The sequence below is a fragment of the Musa acuminata genome, chromosome BXJ2-6 (assembly GCF_036884655.1).
Source record: "Musa acuminata AAA Group cultivar baxijiao chromosome BXJ2-6, Cavendish_Baxijiao_AAA, whole genome shotgun sequence".
NCBI classification, from domain to species: Eukaryota; Viridiplantae; Streptophyta; class Magnoliopsida; order Zingiberales; family Musaceae; genus Musa; species Musa acuminata.
In genome coordinates this window covers 6,304,963-6,326,016 of record NC_088343.1, presented here as the reverse complement: position 1 = coordinate 6,326,016, position 21,054 = coordinate 6,304,963, and the positions used below count along the sequence as shown (strand labels likewise).

General features: G+C 38.7%; 3 protein-coding genes across 3 annotated transcripts; 2 read left to right on the top strand and 1 right to left on the bottom strand.

The window, feature by feature from the left end:
- The first annotated feature begins 2 nt into the window (after positions 1 to 2).
- LOC103987138 (uncharacterized) lies at positions 3 to 2,219 on the top strand. Its single transcript, XM_009405349.3, has 3 exons — positions 3 to 346; positions 447 to 940; positions 1,394 to 2,219. Exons 1-2 carry the CDS (start codon positions 130 to 132, stop codon positions 908 to 910), a joined length of 681 nt encoding a protein of 226 aa, XP_009403624.3. The 5' UTR covers positions 3 to 129; the 3' UTR covers positions 911 to 940; positions 1,394 to 2,219.
- A 1,382-nt stretch (positions 2,220 to 3,601) lies between these two features.
- On the top strand, positions 3,602 to 15,056 carry LOC135614456 (amine oxidase [copper-containing] zeta, peroxisomal-like). The gene is made up of 12 exons (XM_065111851.1): positions 3,602 to 4,133; positions 6,326 to 6,435; positions 6,546 to 6,851; positions 7,544 to 7,656; positions 7,747 to 8,077; positions 8,177 to 8,392; positions 8,494 to 8,730; positions 10,903 to 11,088; positions 12,369 to 12,509; positions 12,817 to 13,085; positions 13,341 to 13,422; positions 14,683 to 15,056. Exons 1-12 carry the CDS (start codon positions 3,914 to 3,916, stop codon positions 14,797 to 14,799), a joined length of 2,328 nt encoding a protein of 775 aa, XP_064967923.1. The 5' UTR covers positions 3,602 to 3,913; the 3' UTR covers positions 14,800 to 15,056.
- A 221-nt stretch (positions 15,057 to 15,277) lies between these two features.
- Positions 15,278 to 15,799, bottom strand: LOC135613721 (uncharacterized). Its single transcript, XM_065110760.1, has one exon. It carries the CDS (start codon positions 15,797 to 15,799, stop codon positions 15,278 to 15,280), a length of 522 nt encoding a protein of 173 aa, XP_064966832.1.
- Between the last annotated feature and the right edge of the window lie 5,255 nt (positions 15,800 to 21,054).

Sequence of the window (21,054 nt, the reverse complement as noted above, 5' to 3'; positions counted from 1 at the left end):
GAAGCCTTTGCAAGGCTTGAAGAGACGCCTCCCCAAAAACACTTCCGAGCTTCTCTTTCCCCTCTCTTGCCTCCCACCTGCAACGAAACTGCTTTGCCACCTGAGCCAGTGAAGAGATCGGGGTTTGCCATGGTGGGAACGTCGTGCTCCTCCTCGTCCTCTTGCGCTTCGTTCGGCTCCTTCGACGCGGACGCCGCGGCCGCCAAGCGTTCCCCCAGCGCCGCCACCATCAAGTTCCTCTGCAGCTACGGCGGCAAGATCCTCCCCCGGTACCCCGACGGCAAGCTCCGCTACATCGGCGGCGACACCCGTGTGCTGGCTGTCGACCGTTCCGTCCCCTTCTCAGGTATACTTGATCCGTTCCTCGTATTGATTTCCATCGTGAAATTCGATTTTGCCGGAGGACAAGAGGTGATAGATTGATGGGGTTCTTGGCTGATGAACAGAGCTGCAGGAGAAGATGAGGGAGATGTGCGGGTGGGGCACGGTCAGCCTCCGCTGCCAGCTGCCGACGGAGGACCTTGACGCGCTCGTGTCGGTCAAGTCCGACGAGGACCTCGCCAACATCATGGAGGAGTACGATCTCGCTGGCCGCGAGAAGATCCGGGCCTTCTTGTTCCCCCCATCGTCCAAACCGAGAAGCCCCACCCACCCAGCGGCGACGACCACGGCGCTGCCCAGCCGCCGGCCCTGGATACTCTCCGAGAAACGCTGCATCCACCAGATCTCTGATCCGAAGAGGTATCCTGGCCGGTACGGTAAGTCCGGCGCCATATCCTCAGGAGATATACGTTACCGTGCCCATCACCACCACCCCCAACATCACCACCATCACCATCATCTCCATGGCCACCATGCGATTCCAAAGCCGTGCAACTATCTCGTGCATCAAGGAAGCCAGTGGCAGTAGTACCACCGCCACCAAGGAGAAGAACTCGAGGTAAAACAGAAGAACCGAAACGGAGCTCCGTTCACCTGTAACCGGGAGTAGACTGTATCGAATCACGCTTGCTTTTAATACAAAAATAAATCTAAAAAAGAAAATAAACCTCCCAACAATTAAACTCTTAAATAACCGAAAAGGATTTTCTTCTTCCTCCTCGTCTGTGGCCTGCCGTCTTCTCTGGGCTTTTCCTCTCCCTCGAGTGTGTGATTTCTTAGTGTTTCCACTTCTCCGTTCGTGTCACACGTGAGTCGCAGGTGTCTTCGTTAGGACTCCGTCCGTGGTCTTCCACTCTGTTAGGTTTGCGTTCTTTCTACTTTTGTTTTTCTTGGTCGTGGCCGTTAACGTGCCGTTTCTTCTCTCTGTTGAAATGTTTTTTATATTTATTTCGGCCTTTTATTTGTTGATTTGTGGCTATTACTCATTCAATCGCTTTGTCTCTGTTCGCAGGTTGCTTCGTGGTGCGGTGAACCGCTTCATCGCGGGACCATGTATTTTTGTTGGCACTTGGCACCCGCAATCGATGGGCCGGACACAACAAGTTCATGCAGCACATCTACTTACACATATCGAAACACAAAAAGACGATTATTTTCATCTTAAAATGATAGTAAACAAATTCTTTTAATTTTTATCACTATAATTTATCAAATACTGCTTTATATAGCGTCCATACGATCAATAATTTTTTTTTCTATTTTCAGAGACAAAAATAGCTCTTATTTTATATTTGAGCAATAAACTTATTTTATAGAAAAACAATGCTGATAAATATTTAAAAGTGTTTTTTAGATTCTTAATTTACTTGGAAATTGGCCAGGATTGAGCAGGTCTGCCGCTTACTCTGGCTTTATCCTTGTGGTCAAAGCCTGTGAGTGTGACCTTTGATCCAACTATTTTTATTAAAATTATGTAAAATTTTGAAAAGCTCGAGTAACTAATAATTTTTAGAGACATTAGTATATGATTTTTTAAATATAATAGATAGCAACATTTTTGCATTCAAAATTTTTATTTGATTGCTTCCCGAACCTACTCGAGTCAACGACGCCAATTTTTGTGTTTTTAATATGCGTCAATAATTATTGAATACAATGAATTTGTAGGATATTAGTTGGTAGAGGTAACCAAGAGAATGGCAACGGAAACTTATGGACCGTGTGATTGTACTGAGGAGGAGGTCGGCTTGACTATTTCATTGATAGTAACGTTGTCGCTGTTATGAATGGTGAACACGCCATTTGTTGAATTTGGAAGAAATATTTGTTCATATTAATTTTGTTTTCTTGTGATAATTTAACACAACAAATATATGACCAAATGGTATGGTACCTATTAATTATATTTGTGGTAAACAAACAATAACAACATATTGATCACTCTGCCCTTTTCTGTCGGATACACCCTTCTTCTTCTTGTTCTTGTTCCTTTCCATTAAGTCAAGGGAAAGGCTAATTGATCAAGATGGCAGGGAGATGTCTCATGTGTAACAACAGCATAAGGCTGCTGACATCAATCCGACCTGAGAACAGGGCAAGAAGCGATTCTGATGCTGACAATGGAGGCTGCCCCCCTTGGATAACCACGACACGTCGCCCTGATCTATTGCGGATGGGGAACATTACGTAAATGATGAGCAGGACAAGAATTATTCCACGAGTTTTATCACCTTCATCTGATGTCTTCTTGAATGCACAGTAGACCGTCACCTTCCCCCATCCATGGTGATGAACATGGACTTCATTCATATACACTCAAACTGGGCCTCGAAAGAGAACCCACGGAGTTGGCCCATCCGTGATGGCCGGCCGAGCACTCAAATTTGGTCGTCGATCCGACGCCGCGAGACGGAAGGACTTCCCCCCCTCGTCTTAATCGCCCTATAACTCAACATGACACGTGGATAGATCATGTACCTTAATCCCGCACTCCATCAACAAACCGCCATAGCCCACCGAATCGGATCCTCCAGTGGGCAAGTCACAAAAAGGTGAGAAGATCCAAACCCGCCCCCCTCCGCCGCCAACTCCTCCCTGACACGCAACACACCCATCGCACCACTCCCACGTGGACACATCACACCCTCCTCCACTGCCCCCACCATCGGAATCTTGCACGTATTTTAAAGAACTCCAAGCCCCGCGTTGAACCTTGTCGCGTGGCTCCGCATAATTGCCCACTTACATACTGCCATTATTGGATCTTTTAGCAGAGTGCCCCCAATAATGGACGCTTTAGTTACGCATCATCCCAATATTAAACGGGTGTAACTTGTGGCCATACGAGCTGTCCTCTTTCTATCTAAGGAAAACGACATTGATACGAGCTCATGTGGACGTCCACATCCGCATACCCTATTGCTTGTAATTCAAATGTGGCTCACCGTCAGAGACATGTTGGTGCTCTTATCGATCCACGCTTATCCTTGTCCGCGCCCGGGGGAGGTGTACCGCAATTCGTTCGAGGGTTCCAGATGGCACGGTGGTCCCGTTATCGACACGGATTAGTTCACGGGTCGAGGCGCCACTGATGCGCACCACCGAATTCCACTTATCACCCCAATGCCTCGGTGGCGCCCACGGTTACTGCATCGCGATGGAAACCGGACCCCACATCCTTTTTCTCCCGTGCGCGAATAAATGCACGTAAAGGGAAAGGAGGTTCGCGTTCCGTAAGCCGAACGCCCATCGCCTCCGGCTCTCTTCGCCGAACTTGGAAGGCCCATATTGGATCCATTGCCACGCCCTCTCTTCCTCTTCGAGAAGAAGGAAAGGCGGTGGGTTCTTCCGCGAGATCTGTGTCTCCCGCGAGATCTGGACAGCCAGAGGAGGCTTGGAAAGGGGAGGGAGGGAGGAAGAAGGAAGGACTCGACAGAGGAAGCACGCCAACCGAGGGTTGCTGCATGTCAGATCGTGGCAACGGTATTGGCCACTACTACGGCGGATTCGGTGAGCTTGCCAACCCTCTGCAATGGCCACAACTGAGGAAAAAGCGACGCCTTGCTGTTCTCCCAGCCTCCTGCCTCCCAAGGCCAGCGGCGCCAAGGGAGGAGCGCCTCGGAGCGAGGCGGCGGTCGGGGAATGGATCGCGGCGGCGGATCCAAAGCGGCCCGCCTCGGCAGCGACGGCCATGAGCCCGCTCGTCCCCGTCGAGGACGTCAAGGACCCTCCCGCCAAGGCTTCCCTTCCGGGTACCGATCCTGCGTCCTCGTTCACCTTTCTTGATCTTGTTTCGTGATATGACTTTTAGATCTGATATTGTCGGTGTTATGTCTACTTTAAATTTCTGCCACGTTATTCATCGGAGAGAAAAAAACCTTGGAAATTAAAGGATAAAGGGCAAACCTACGTTCATTTTAATCGGGAGGATTGCACGTACTTGCCCCAATATGTGGATCAGATTGACGACAAGACATAAATATAGAACGGACAGTTTCAGACATTTGCTATGTTTGTTAGAAAAATAGTTTGTGAAGGCATCCTACTTTTTTACCGAGATGTATGCGGTATGGGCTGCAAGATCATATGTTTGACAAACAAGGAGATCAATGGAATAAGATATTATGATGATCTAGTGACAAGATAATTTATGATTACACTTCTTCGCAATTACACGAATGCCATCTTGTGGATATATCTGTTTGAAATCTTGCATGTTGCATGTAGTAGGTTATTGGCACCCCAAATGACTAATGGGACTTTAAAATTAGATGTGCTTCAATTTGAATATGTTATGTGATGTTGGCCCATTTCGTAGTTCTCTGTACCGGTATTCGAGGTTCGTCATACCGCAACATACTACCTGGTATGTGCGGTATATACCGGTCCGATAGGGGACCGATACGAACAATATATATTGATTTCTTGGTACATCCCATCGTATTGTATATCTATATGTTGGTGCGGTTTAGTACGTACTATACCTACAGCCAGTCGATATGTCGGTATGGACCGGTAAGACGAACCATGTCGATATTAATGTTTTTCTTTTCCGTCTATGCTAAACGTGTTCATTATCTGATAGGGCACACAGCACTTTCAAAATCTCTGTTCTGTTTTCATTGTTACTGATAGGTAAGAATGCTTACTGGATACACTTCGTCTTAGGTGGTTCTCCTTGATCCATGGAAACAAACAAATATAAATTAGTTGGATTTAGTCCTAGTGTTGTGCTTATGAAATATGTCTGCACTTTCTTAAATGAGTTAGTGGTCTTTCTGGATGCTTCTTGCTACACGTTATTATCTTTTTTATTTCTTGCAAAAGAAAGAAGAAGAAATCGTTGATATTCTTTTTGCTTTAGTTTGATGCTTGTTGGTGTTCAAATATCAATTTATTTTCCTGATTAAACACATCTTATTAGTCATCATAATCACTGTTCAGGTCTGGTGGATAGACTAGCAGGAGGAAGAGGGGAAAAATATGGTTAGAGATTCGGAATAGGAGGCAAAGGCAATTCGGTGGCCAAGAGCAATAAGTTGAGCCTTTAGCACAAGAGAGAAGACGAGAAATGTAGGTTAGAGGCGGAATCAAGTACATAGGAGGGGAGCAATGATCCGATAGAATAAAAAACTATTTCTTTTTTTTTATCTGGGAGTGGTTCCCTTCATTTTCATTGCATATAGTAAGTCCACATCAATATCAAAAGAAACATATTCCCTATATCTTACCGATTGTACAAGCAAACCATGGTTTGTTTTGAAACGATAGAGTGAGTGGCATGAGTTGTATGAATTATCTAACAAATAGATAGGCAGTTAAGGTAGGTTCAAGTATGCAATTAAAAAAATTGATGAATTTGAATAATATGCACAAAAGTTCAGATGTGCTACATATGTAAATACAAATTGCATATTTGTAATGGACATTTTTGAAGTCTATTATAATTGGGCCATCTTATAAGCATGTCAGTTAGGCAAATTATAACAACATTTTGATGGTACTTTTGGATCAACTCAATTAGTATCCTTGCAATCAACATATTATGGAATGGTTCTTTACTCTGAAGTTGATGGGATAAATATCTGTCACCTTTGAATAAGCCAATAAGGTGGACAACAAGTGCACAATCTTAAACTGATGATGCCCCTCTTTTAGTGCCTTAGTGCTTGTCATTTATCCACTGATCACCTTTTAACTAACATCTACTTTTTCTCTGCAGATCTTAGTGTGTTATCCATAAATGAGAAATATTCTATTTTCCTTAATTCTTTGTTTTCGGCAGTTTTAAGCCACTTTTATTGTTCATTTGTTTTCGTCCTTTGTGCTGGGTTATCTGCTCTCTAAACTTTTCTTGTCCTCTTATTTCGGTGAAGTTTAGTAAATATGGTTGTGTGGGTACGTCTTATTTTGATTGATTCTGACATTTGATGTTTAATTTAAGGCATCCCCATGATGATGAGGGCTCAGACAAGGCACCCCCTAGATCCATTGTCTGCTGCTGAAATCTCTGTTGCAGTAGCAACTGTTAGGTCTGCTGGTGCAACTCCGGAGGTTGGCTATTGTATACTATATATATGCTTCCATTACTATTTTACTAACCATGTTCTTTAATTTGATAGAGAGTGGTTATTTGAATTGACTTCACTATGCTTCCTTCACAGGTCAGAGATAGTATGCGGTTTGTTGAAGTAGTTCTTTTGGAGCCAGAGAAAAATATTGTGGCATTAGCTGATGCCTACTTTTTCCCCCCTTTCCAACCATCACTACTTCCCAGAACAAAGGGTGGTCCTGTCATCCTGAGTAAGCTTCCACCCAGGAGGGCAAGGCTTGTTGTCTATAACAAAAAGTCAAATGAGACAAGCATCTGGATAGTTGAGCTGTCTGAAGTACATGCAGCAACTCGTGGTGGTCATCACAGGGGAAAAGTGATCTCCTCTGAAGTTGTTCCTGATGTACAGCCTCCTATGGTATGTGCTTCATACTTCTAGAAAAGTTAATGGCTATATAATGCATCTTTAGAAATAAATATTGGAAAATATTCTTGGCTCTGTTATGAAATCTTTATTCCGCCCAAGCACTAATTTTCAGAGTAGAATGTTCATTAAATTTACTGTGCATAATGTAATGAGCTTGTATGTAGTGTTACATTGGCATAAACATCATGGTCAGATTTGGATGCACGTTTTCTTATCTGATTCTTTGAAAGCAAATAACATAACATATGAGCCATGATTTCTGTAATTATCATTACTGACCCTGACTTAGTTACTGAGAATGTTGAAAAAGAGTGGTTTCTAAGGTGGTTTTGCCTTCTTTGCAATAAAATATTGTCTGGGCCATTGCTTACTACCAATTTGCTCATAATAATAAGATGTCGATGTCAGTTTTGCTTTCAAATCACAAATGTCAGTAAAATGTCTTATTTGATGTGTATCTCAAAGAGTACAACACTAATAATCTATGCCTTCCCTGGAATTGGGAAAAGTTTGAAGTAAAGTAATTCTCCAGATGTTTACATTTCGCAAAAGTTCTGTAAAATCATTAGTTGAATGTAATTCGTCTCATTCTAGAACTTCTTTTCCACAAGCATTGTCAATGATTTTGGTCTGAAAGTAAGTTTTTGTTCTTATATTTTGATCCTCTTATTTGTCAACCGTAGGATGCTATAGAATATGCAGAGTGTGAAGCTGCTGTTAAAAACTATCCTCCATTCATAGAGGCAATGAGAAAGAGAGGAGTAGATGATATGGATCTTGTAATGGTAGATGCTTGGTAAGTAATACTTGTGACGTTTCTCAAGTAATCATACTTGTGGTTGTTGTTCCTTGTTAAATTCTGTACTATGACCTTCATATTCTTCAGGTGTGCTGGTTACCACAGTGATGCCGATGCTCCTAGCCGCAGGCTTGCAAAACCACTAATTTTTTGTCGGACAGAGAGTGACTGCCCTGTGGAGAATGGTTATGCACGTCCTGTTGAAGGCATCTATATTCTTGTTGACATGCAAAACAATCAGATAATTGAGTTCGAAGATAGAAAATTGGTCCCTTTGCCTCCAGCTGATCCATTGAGAAACTATACACCTGGAGAAACTCGTGGAGGTGTTGACAGAAGTGATATAAAGCCTCTGCATATTCTTCAGCCTGAAGGTCCAAGTTTTCGTATAAATGGTTATTTTGTGGAGTGGCAAAAGGTATTTATTACTTCAGTACTCTTTTTTATCTCTCTACATCTGATACCTTATTAACTCATGACCCATGAGGTGTAATTGTTCTGCATTGCTGTTGCACAGTGGAGCTTCCGTATTGGTTTCACCCCAAGGGAGGGCTTAGTAATACACTCTGTGGCATACATTGATGGCAGTCGGGGACGGAGACCTGTGGCACATAGGTTGAGTTTTGTTGAGATGGTAGTTCCCTATGGAGATCCAAATGAACCACATTATCGTAAGAATGCATTTGATGCTGGTGAAGATGGCCTCGGGAAAAATGCTCACTCTCTTAAAAGGGTAACATATTCTATTCTGACAAATTTGGTTTTACATTCTCACTCATCATCTCTGCTTCTTTATATATTATATTAATTGTCCAAAAACCATTTGTGATCCAGGGTTGTGACTGCCTGGGCTACATCAAATACTTCGATGCTCATTTTACAAATTATACTGGTGGTATAGAGACTATTGAAAATTGTGTTTGTTTGCATGAGGAGGATCATGGAATCTTATGGAAGCATCAAGATTGGCGAACAGGCTTAGCAGAAGTTAGGAGATCAAGAAGGCTAACTGTGTCCTTCATATGCACAGTTGCTAACTACGAATATGGGTTTTTCTGGCACTTCTATCAGGTAAATTGAGAAAAATGGCATTTTGTATGTCAAGTGTCTGACATATAGCTTTTCTCTACTATGGATTTTTCTTGAGCGGTTTAATTCATGTTTTACGTTGAAAAGGCATATGCATTTGAAGGTTTATTCATGATTTACTATATATAGCTGCCTTGGTTTCTTTTAATACTTATAAACTAATTGTTGCTATGATTGGAATAATACTCCCAGATAATTATCCATACTGTACCGGTAGCATATTTTTCAGCCTTATAATTGACCACCTCTCTTCCCATCATTAGCATTGCATGGAGAAATTTCTAGTTCTTACGGCTGTTCCACCTTATAGTATATTTTTCGGCCTTAAAATTGATCACCTTTCTTCCCATCATTAGCATTGCATGGAGAAATTTCTAGTTTTTGCAGCTGTTCCACCTTTTTCTCTCCATACCTGAATGTTGACATTTTAGAAGAAAGATATAAGTAATCAGATTTTGGGTATCTGTTCTCTTTAACGCCAGTGGTTACATGAGTAGTCAATTGTATTGCCATTTCATTTATTTTGCATATGAGAATCAGACTGAAAAGATGATGATAATATTTACATGAGCTATTAAGACTAAGATATAAGGAGAAAAATTATGTATATTTCTTTATGAAGTGGACAAGCTTTATGTTAGAGATAAGTCGAATCAATTTTAGTCATGGAGTGTATGTCAGATTTTCATTATGAGATGCTGGTTGGTGATTATTTACGGTGACCATATAAGTGAGTATGTCTCCGAGAATATTTTTAGTTGTTGAGATGATCCAGTTGTGGATGGTTCCTGAAAGTGACCAAAGTATGATCAATTGCTATGTAGATGGATGCAACATTCTCTGTTAGGGTACCATTGTACTCTAACTAGTCTAACTTGAAAGTTGGAAGTATTGGAACCAGGAGACTGTTTAGACTTTTAAGTAGAGTCAACTTTCTTTGAGGCAGTCTATGTGTTTTTTTGTTGGGTGGGGAGAGTTATACTACTATTATAAATATAATGCCCAATCGCGTGACCTACAATACCTGTCCTTTTTTTCCTTGGTTCTCTTTCTTATACCCTGTTTCTCTCCGTGGTTTCTTTTTACAAAAGACCTATTGCTATTTGCTCATTAAAATCTGTCAGATATGTTCTTAAATTGTTCAGAACCATTTATTATTGCCACTGAAGAACCTTTTTAAGTTCCCAATAAAAAGCTTCTTCAACTGTTGATGAGAGACAGTCAGGACCTATCTTCTTGTATCTATCTGAAATCCTTTGTAGTGCTTCTCCATACCTTCTTTAGCAATTTCATCTACATCTTTTGTTGGAACATCTTTAATTTATGTAAAATCTGTATAGATATTCCTTTCTCAGTCTTAAGACTCTTAACAAGTTATTCAATATATGACCTTGAACTTTCACAAGCTATTCAATATTGACCTTGAACTCCCATCTCACACTTTGCTGCCCATTTTATAATGTGTTGTCAATGTTGTTGTGACAGATGCAGTTCATTACACTATGTCTATTCCATTTTGATGTTGAACAATCAAATTGCCTCTAACAAAACTGGAGCTTCTTATAGGTTCAGGATGGGAAAAGGAATGTGTTGGAATTTCTAGTTCTATTCTTGATGTCAGATGTGATTAAAGCAAAACACCAAATGATTGGTTGGCTTCTTTTTTCTGGATGTTCTGTACTAGTGTCTATGTATGCTAATGTGTATAGAGAGGGAAAAGAGTTCATCAGGTACTGTTTTGGGCAGTAAACAGTTGTTTAAAGACTCCCTTAATAGTACAATATCTGGATGCATATTACTTGATTTCATGATCATGTTATTAGCTATTCTGATGATGAAACCATGATATCAGGTTTTAGAAACTGTTTGAGATGAAACAGGGGAACCTAATTTAATTCTGTTCTGAAATATGGTGCACGACAGCAAAGAGATTCTGCTTTTATAAGGATGCATAAGTGCAGACAGGTTGTACTTTTATAACTTTTTTCATTTTCTAGCCAGAACAAGGTACATTACTGTTTTAATAACATTAGGTTTGGGGAGTTGTTGCATTTTTTAAGCCCTGGAAACTTAGGCTGTTTTTCTGTTATTAACATCACCTTGCTGGATTTTTGGTCTCTACAACTTCGCTTGGCACTTGTCAATTGGATGCAGGATGGTAAGATTGAAGCAGAAGTAAAATTGACTGGAATTCTCAGCTTAGGAGCATTGCAACCTGGTGAATCAAGAAAATATGGTACAACCATCGCTCCAGGCTTATATGCGCCGGTTCATCAACATTTCTTTGTTGCTCGCATGGACATGGCTGTTGATTGTAAACCTACCGAAGCCTTCAATCAGGTATTATTTCTTTTTCTTGAGCTTCTTTCATGTGCAGCTTGGACTCCTATTACTTGTGATTTTTTTTTCTTTCCTTGTTGTCCTTACTAGTAAGTTTTGCTACCTTCCTCTTAGATATCTATCAAGAATTGTCTATAGCCATGCTAAAACCAGGCAGAATTTTTGTACTGGTGTTTGGCATGATGCCATGCGAAGGGCCTAAATCAAGTTGGTAGAAGCCCATGCAAGAATAGTTCAGCAAGTTGTTGCTGTTTGCCAGAGTAGAAGCCCATAATTCATGTGTTATATATATATATATATATATATATATATATATATATATATATATATATATATATATATATATATATATATATATATATTTGTATGTGTTTATGCATATTAGGGTTTGCCTTTTCGAGTGTTGGACCCATTTCGGTAGTCTGCTGGAACAGTGCCTACTCGTCTATATTGGTGTGCTGACGCATAGTATGCCGGTACGTATTGACACATAGTATTACTAGAAATTATATTAACTGTCTGAGCTCAAAGAAATGAAAAGAGCTCATTGTGTAAGGTAAGAAGCAACTAGGACCATATATGTCATTAGTTAACAAAATCAATAATAAAGTCACATTCTTCTTTCGTATCCTGAATGGTCCAACTCGAATCCTTGGAAGAAGTATGCAAAGTACTCCGAGTACGAGAATCAATTGGTGTATCCACATTTGATCTTTCATAAGAACCCCTAGTGATTATATACATGAATAAACAGCAAAGGATGAGCTATTAAATTTCACCTGAACTTTTTTATTCTTAATGATTTATTGTAGAGACACAAAGGATGTTCTTCTGAGAAGGGTATATTTGCCTACTTTTTCAGTAGAGAAGAATTATATTATGTGGATACAAGGTCAGAAAAGTTGTTTTGAAATTATAAGTTCGTCAATTCATTCACATAGACTTACTTAGTTTTCTTCATATGACTTTATAGTGTGCGATTAAAAGCTACCTAAATTAGAAGCTAGGTTTGATCACTGTTTATGCACTGTATAACTATTTCACTTGTCAAGCAATAAAAATAATTGAAACTTGAGAATATGTTCTTATATATTGGATTTATTGATACTACAACAACAACAACAACAAAGCTGTATTGGATTTACTGATATAAAATAAAATTATTAAATTATTATTCCATAGCAAGTACTGACCAAATACATCTTTACTTGGCAAGTTAATTAATTTCTGATGGGAAAAGTATATGTTTTTGTGACAGTGCTATGTTTTTTGCCTTATAGGTGATTGAGGTAAATGCCAAAGTAGAAGATCCAGGTCAAAATAATGTTCATAACAATGCTTTTTATGCTGAAGAAAAGCTTCTCAAGTCAGAGCTGGAAGCTATGCGTGATTGTGATCCTTTCTCTGCACGTCACTGGATTGTGAGTACTATACTGTCTTTACTGCAAGCACATAATTTGCTCACTAAAGTGTAACTTCTCAAATTTAACTTTGTTGTGTACCTTTGAGCATCTTGAATTTTAATTTGGAATAAAGACATTTCCATTAAAAGAGTATTTTACCATATGATCATCCATTTGCTCACATCTAATTACAGTATAGCTTACATTGTTAATTTAAGATAGGAATTATTACTTTAACCACTGACTTCGATAGTTTGAGTTGATCAATAGTATGTAATCATGTTGCATACAAAAATCACTGAGACAATCTATTATCATATCTCAGGTAAGGAACACAAGGACTGTAAATCGGACAGGTCAACCTACAGGTTATAAGCTCATGCCTGGTCTGAATTGCCTCCCATTAGCTGGTCCAGAAGCAAAATTCTTGAGAAGAGCTGCATTTTTAAAGCATAATCTATGGGTTACACCTTACAGTCGTGATGAGATGTACCCTGGAGGAGAGTTTCCCAATCAGAATCCCCGCATAAATGAGGGATTAGTGACATGGGTTAAGAAGAACAGGTCCCTTGAGGAAGCTGACATTGTTCTATGGTTAGTTGCCCGGCTAATGGTCATACGAGGAACAATTTCTTTCTCCATATATGAATTGGCTTTCTATTTCCTTTAGTTTCATTGCATAGCAAATCTGCATATAGATCTTACATCACCTTACATTCTTCAAGATAGTGTTCTTTCTTAATCATAAAATCCTAAACAATAATTACAGATTCAAGTAGTTTTTTTGTTTGTGTTTGATTCTTCATGATGCTTGTCGGTTCTTTTCTTATTGATTGGCTTGAATTGCAGGTACGTATTTGGAATCACACACATACCCAGGTTGGAAGATTGGCCTGTCATGCCTGTGGATCGGATTGGCTTTATGCTCATGGTAATGTTGCTCTAGTTCTGTGATTCCTTTTTGTTCTCAGATATGTATTGTTGATCTCTTAATCATGCTCATCAATTTGATACTTGTTATTTGACTGAAAAATGACTAAGCAAGTTTAGAAGCGCTCTAATTTTCCAAGAAAACATAGATTTTGCTCATCACTTTTTGCATTTATCTTCTAATATCTGTCAGTTATATAATGTTTTTTCTTAAATTTTGTTGCCATTAATGAACTTTTAATAGAATGTCCTGGTACATCTTATTGAAGTGGTTTGAAGATTGTATGTCAGATAGGAGTTACTAGGGCAACTCATTCTACATTTGAAGTTGAGGGACCTAGACGTCTTAATTTAACTCGTGCGCATGTTGGAGCCAAGATAGGTGCAAATATACAGTTTGCTGTATCGATAGGCCCAATGGTAATGGCTGATCTTTTCAGCCTATGTCAGAAATTGGTTGGAACCGACTAGAATCAATCAAACTCAAGCAGAATTTAGCTGCTTTTAAGTCGATTCTAGATGATTTAATAGCCTCCAAAGAAGAAAGAGAAGATAAGTGTTAAGTAAAGGGGGAGAAGATTGAAGCCAATACGGATGAAAGAATGAAAACTTGTGACCATAATTATATGAAACAGAGGAGGAGACACTGCAGCAATTGTATTCGTCATCTAAAATCATTGTGCAATTTTCATCGTCTAAAAAGTAAAACAAAGAGAGGAAAATATTTGGATACCAAAGTCCAATAAATAGTAACGCCTAACCTTAGGAAAGGAAATAGACATGGCATAACATGGAAGGGAGATAATATGATACTCGTGACTAATCTCAAATTTCATGAGGATATTATCTGAAGTGAATTCCAGACACATTCTGCATCATTCTGGTATTGTATTGTATCTTCCTTGCTGTTCGGAAGGTAGGCTTGCTCATGGTTTAGTGCAAATTTGTTGTTCTAGATAACTGAGTAACTCTAAAGAAACATAATTTTTCTTTTTAATAAATTCATGGATCAGTGAAGTCCTAATTTATCTCCCATCATCCTGTGCTCGCATGATAGCTCGTGGTGGCACCGTAGTTATTGGAATTATATTCTACTATAGATTTAAACCTTGCATCCAATATTGACCTTTGTTTCTACCGTATGTAGCACTTGCCAAGATTATTTGCTTGCAGGTTCAGTTGTCGTATATATATATAGATAGATAGATAGATAGATAGATAGATAAGAGTAAATGGTTGACATTTTCTGTTGACTTTGCAGCCGCATGGCTTCTTTAACTGCTCCCCAGCAGTGGACGTGCCACCGAGTGCTAATGAAATAGACAAGGATGGTGGTTCGCCCAAGTTGATCCAGAACGGACTGCTCGCTAAGCTTTGAGAGGGAGGGATGTAAAAGCTGAACATCTAATATATCAATATGTTAAATAAGCATCACCGGTGAGACCTTGTTGCTAGTGATTCTATGTTTGCAGTGTGCTAGATTGTGACTTGGATTAAGTTTGACCGTCGTGTGATACCCTTTCTCCTTGTTTGGAAATTGCTTCTCTTAATCTTCTGTCTTGAAGTCATATGAATGTTGATCTTTTCCTTCTTTATCTTTTATTTGTCTCTATTGATATATGTTTTGCTTCGTGATACTGTTGATCTGTTCCTTCAACTTTTATTTGTCTCTATTGATATATGTTTTACTTCGTGATACATAAATACATATGTGATAAAATGGACATACAGGAAATAATAGAATTATTTTTATTATTGAGAAAAAAAAGGAAACGATGGACTCCACCGGTGGCTGCTACGTTACCACAACGAGATTGGATGGAAACATTCACTATTACAATACAAACTTTAATCTGCTACTTCTCTCTTTCCACTTCCACCTCGCCATTGCCGTCTTCGTCCCCATTATGCGCATCATCAGATGCAGCTCGTTCCATTCTTCGCTCGTCAACTTCATCTCCTCCAACACCATCGCCGGTTTCTACTACTCCTGCAGTTTTCTTCTCTTCTCCGGACGCTTCTTCGGGAGGGCGCTCATCCTCGAGCGTTCCGTCACCCACGGCAACAACCACTTCTCCTTCTTTCGTCTCCTCCGATCCGTCTTCTTTCAGCATGTCGTTTCCCTCACCGCCGTTCTCCGTTTGGACGAGGAGGCAGCGCATTAGCTTCTCGGTGCAGGCGAAGCTGGTGAGGTAAACGGTAGACGGCACAGAGAGAGCGAGAGCGAGCGCGAAGAAGAGGGCCAAGGAAGGGATCACGACCGGCGCGAAGGCGACGATGACAGCAGCCGCCGCGGCCTTCTTGACGAGAGACTGTCCCCGCCACGGGAGCTTCGCATCGGCTGCCACGGCGGGAGTTTGAGATGGGTTTGGTTCCATGGGAAGAAGCTCAGGGGATGGGGCGGGTGGAGGAGAGTAGGGCTAGTGGGGGAGTATATAGTGGCGGAAGGGAGCGTCGGTGCTGACAGTGGACATCGGAGAAGCAGCGTGCTCATTCGATCTCCTCGGGACTCGTAGCGTCAGAAAAGGCTTCTTGGGCTTGTTGCTTTAAGATCTGTGCTCATATGATAGGTAGATGAGGAGGTGGGTAGCAGGATTAGGCAGACGGTGGCGGTGTTTTTTTTTATAATTTATCAAAATTATAATTTTTTAACCCAAAAATATCTCTTTATAAAACAAAAAATAGATTATCTTTTTTTTTTTTTTTTCTATAGTGAAGGTCTTCGATATAATAATCCCACTTTTTTATAGTTCTTTTGACGGACAAATTTGAATTTATGTGCGGTGAAGAACTTTCGTGATTGGAGAGCGATCAAGAAAACGTTAAGCATCTCAAATCCTTCGAACTTTGGATGACACATGAAGCTCCGTGTCTTGAAATGATTCATCACATAGTTTTACAATAATATCATAGGAATAATTATGCATAGGAAACTAAACTATCTTAGACGTTCTAATATATTATATATTATGAAGGACTTAGTTACTTTTATCTAAGTCATGTGGTGAGTATTCATTCATAAAAGGTCTCCTTAAAAGAGAAAATGAGTTAGATGAAGTGCTTAGCTCTGAATCTTACAAACTATCATATAAACATATACTTTATAAACTCTAAACAGTTATATGATAAGAGGTCCAAAGTGGTCTGCTGTAACTAAAAGTCCACACAAGTGTCCATATGAAAGTGTCATATGATACTATTCCAAAGGCTCATCCAAACATATGCCACTCGGGTGCACCTAGGTGTTGTGCTGATTGCCACTTCCACTACTTTATGAACTTAGAAACCCCTAAAATGATTGTTAGATGGCTTGCTTTTACGTAGTTTTATCTTTACGAAGACTATACACAACCTACATTTACAATATTAAAATTATCACAAAAACCAACTAAAATGAGGCTACCAAGCCTACTACAAGGCCTTTACATATTATGCAAAGCATGAACAAAATTAAAAGATATAATCATACATAAACATTATATCGAACATCCTATGTACATATTTACTCGTGACATTCTCCCTCACTTATTTCTTTTATGTCTCCGTTGAAGCCTTGTGGATATTGCATATCCTCACTTTTGTTGAATCTTTATTCTTCTTTTCTAGTTGTAATATGTCTCTTGGTTTCCAACTGCTCTTCGTTACTATTGTTGAGTAGTTGAACTTTTATCTACTAATACAGCTTCAACTCGTTAATGACTTTTGACTCTAGTGTAGGATTATTTCTATAGATCCCTCGAGATGAAGGAAATAACATTTCTTATTATGTGATAGTCTCTCAAATGTCTAGTGTCTTTTGAATGTAGTGAATGTCTATTAGAGTTTTAACAAGCATCTCCTCACAAATTTTGACTCTGTAAAATTTACCTATCGATTTCTCTTTTACATAATTGTCACTTCCAAGTTGGTTTAGATCACTTCTATTTTTAATTAATATTTAATTAAAAATTAAGCGAAAATATACTCTTAGTAGAATCGATCACAATTGATGAGGATTTGACAATTCTTGTCTTTCACTAAGTTTCTTTGATATGTCTTTAAAAATGTACAAAGCTCCGTATTAAAAATCATCTAATTATATTGGCTATTGCAGCACACTATGATTATGAGATTTGATAAATGAACGTAAAAACTATTGAATCTCGGATTTTGATGATAAAACCAATTGATAGTATTTATCTGATCTGCGCTTTGAGTGACGCAGGAAGCTTTGATCAGGGAGACACAATTAAAGCAGAAAGAATCATGTTGGGCTGGAGTAAAATATGTTAAAAGATTGGACGTCAAGCCAGAGGATCGGTCGATGTATCGGTAGAAGGCTTTGAGCCATGGGTTCAGGCATCGCACCAAGAAGAGCGGAAATTGCGTCAAGGAAATTAGAATTGCGGAGATCAACTGACCGATTGAGCAATAGGTTGCAAGAGAGGACAATGCATTGAAGAATCAGTCGAATGGTCGATGAACCAATGATATGCTAGACACCATTTGATTCAAGCTCTGTAATAATTATCTAGATCGAAGTAGGTTTTAGACGTAATTGGGTTGGAATTGGGTCAACTCAATTATGGGCCAATTGGGCTCAAGTTTGGGCTATGTTAGGCTAAGTGAAAGGCCCAAACAGTGACCCAACAAGTGGAACCGTCGATGACACAATCTTCGAGACTACGTCAAGCGATGGTATTGCTAGTATGGCGATGGTACCGCCCAAATTCAGTCTCTGAGATTGTCAAGCGATGGTACCGCCAGAATGGGCTGTGATATCGCTCAGTGTCAATGCTGCATACGGTGGTACCACCAATACCCCCAAAAATCGAGAATGAAACACTTTTAGGCTTCAAGTTTGAATCCACTTGAGGCCTATAACTGCCCTCTCCTCCATAGTTAACACACACAAGAATTAAGAGCAAAAAATGAAGAAAACGTTGTTGTAATCTTGTGAGAACTCCTCTCGTGTTAGTGAAGTTTAATAGATGAGGTAGTGGGGTTGTAAAGGTTCTCTCATGAGTCTGTCAAAAGGAGAATAGAGTTGTAAGAAGTAGGTAGGTCTTCGCCTATTGAAGGAAGATCGCTAGTGGATGCCGGTGGCATCGACGGAAGAGGAATCAGGAGTAGATATAGGTCATGACGATCGAACCACTATAAATTCGGTGTGTTCTTTCCTTACTGCTTATTCTATTTACTGCATTGCAAACTATTCAATCCCCTCTTCTCTATTCACTTACAAACTTATACGAGTCAAACAAACTGTTTTCATCCTAATCGAATTTTATCGTATAAAGATTTTCAAATCGATATAATTTTTTCCCTACACTAATTTACCCTCCCTCTTAGTGCCGTCTCGATCATAAAGAAATCGCGTTCCTTAACGCAACCTCAAGGAGGAGGCGTATATAATATAGCTTGAGAGATTCATGTGCAAGGATAGTCCAGATAATATGAATAGGTTATATTGAATCTCGAATTTTGATGGTGAAATAAATTAATAGTGATTTACACTTTTAAGTAACAGGTGACGATCCAATGTCTCACCGTTAAACCTCTAAAGCTCATAAAAAAACTTGATTTCATTTCTCATGCTTTAGACGAGTTAGAGAAAATTGACACCGATCCTCGATCGCAACTAATGAGCGGTCAAAATTCATACAATCAGATATCCATAATTTTATCATAATGTCCTGAGCTCAAATTTCACCTTCCTTATTTATTTTTTTTAAATATCATAAAAATTATTACGATCACCCATTAATCATTAATTTAATAAATTTATAAGCATAATATTATAATTTCTCCATTTAAAGTTTAATAACATGTTTGGTAAGAATCAAATCATATTAGGTTTGCTTTAATATCTATTATTATTATTATTATTATTATTATTATTATTATTATATAAAGATAAATAATGAAAATGGAATAATTGATGTATCGATTATTATTAGGTCTGTGTTGACTTTTATTATTCTAATTATTGAGATAATTGATATATCAACAACCTATTATCATACATTAACTAAGAAAAATGATCAATCTAAGTCATAGTGAAGCTCAGCACTAAGCCCACGACAAGATGTTTTCCAAGCCCACGATAAGATCATAATAGCATTAAGAGGTGAGGGTGTGGCTGATGAATTAGTGCTATCGCAAATTTGTTTGGTCAATAAATTCATATCGAATTTGATAATTTTAATAAGCATTAATGTGAAATGATTCACATTCGATTCCATAATTATTTTACATGTTAAAGTATTTATTATTGGATTAAATGCATGATTATGAAACTTTATCATGTTCTGTATAATTGTGCCATATAGCAGTGGTTTCCTGTTTATGGGTGGGTTTGACTATTATTTTGTCAATATAATGAACCAAAAAAGGGTATCCTTTTATTATAATTTTGGAGACTGAATTCCTTCCAAGCCATTTGTTTATTTGACCATTTGGTGTTTGTTTCTTAAACTAAAAAATATATTATTTATTATTAATAATTTTTTTTACTCTTCATGTGCATCACTCCATATTTTTTATATTTAATTCTTACAACAATCACCCCTAGAAAAACCCTAAAATTTTATGATTTTTAAAAATTAGAAATATATAATTTTTTATTATCCATAAATAATAAGATATATAATATTTCATAATTTCTAAATATTATCATGATTTTATTTTTTTAGTTTATCATGCATGAAAAACAATAATAATAATAATAATAAATTATAAATATAGAATTCAAAGATAAATCGAACATAAAAGTTATCTTTTTTTTGTTAATCGAATATACCGTCGGTTAGTTATAAGATTTTAGGTTCAAATTTTATCTTCATCATTTATTCTTTGAAAACAAAATCTTTAAGTAGATTTTCAAATCCTCTGTGGAAGGTAAAATTAGTTATAATCGGATATAATATTGCTGCAAGTTTCATATGCAGCAATTCTTTTCTCAAGTTTCAAGTAAAATTGCAGATACACTCATAAGCTGGTAAATCCTTCCTAACTCATTTTACCCACCGAAGAAAATATACCCCCAAAAAACCAAAAGAGAAGAACAGTTAGTAGATCTGCCGATGAACCCACCCAGGGAACATCTTGACAATTTGATGATGAACACGTATCATAAGACCTAAACCGATACATCTGCCAAAAAGCTCAATCATGAACTTGTCGACTAGAATCCCTGTACCTCTGCATATAACAGCTGTATCTCTGTGCCCTCCCCTCTACTCTCGAGTCCTTTTTTACTTCACCACCCTAAAAAGCTAAGGTTTTTTTCCCCCCTTTCTCTTCCCTCCCATTCCATTTTCTACATTGCTAATAATAATAATAATAATTATTATTATTATTATCATAATTTTACTGCAGTAATGTTTTTAATGTTTAAAAGCACATAAAGGTTACGAGTATTGTTATTGTTTTCACTGCACTAACATTTACCACTTACCACAAGTCAAAACCTCGCTCGCACACGTGGGTGCGCCACCAAGCGCGCCGTAAGCGAAGTGAATGTTGATTAGTTCCAGAAAACGTAACCCACCCGTCACCAGGCGTAGAAATAGGGCGACACAGGTGGGTCCCGCAGGTGGTTTCCTGCGGGTATATTTTTCGGGTGACGAAAAACGTGCTTCGTCATGTGGAA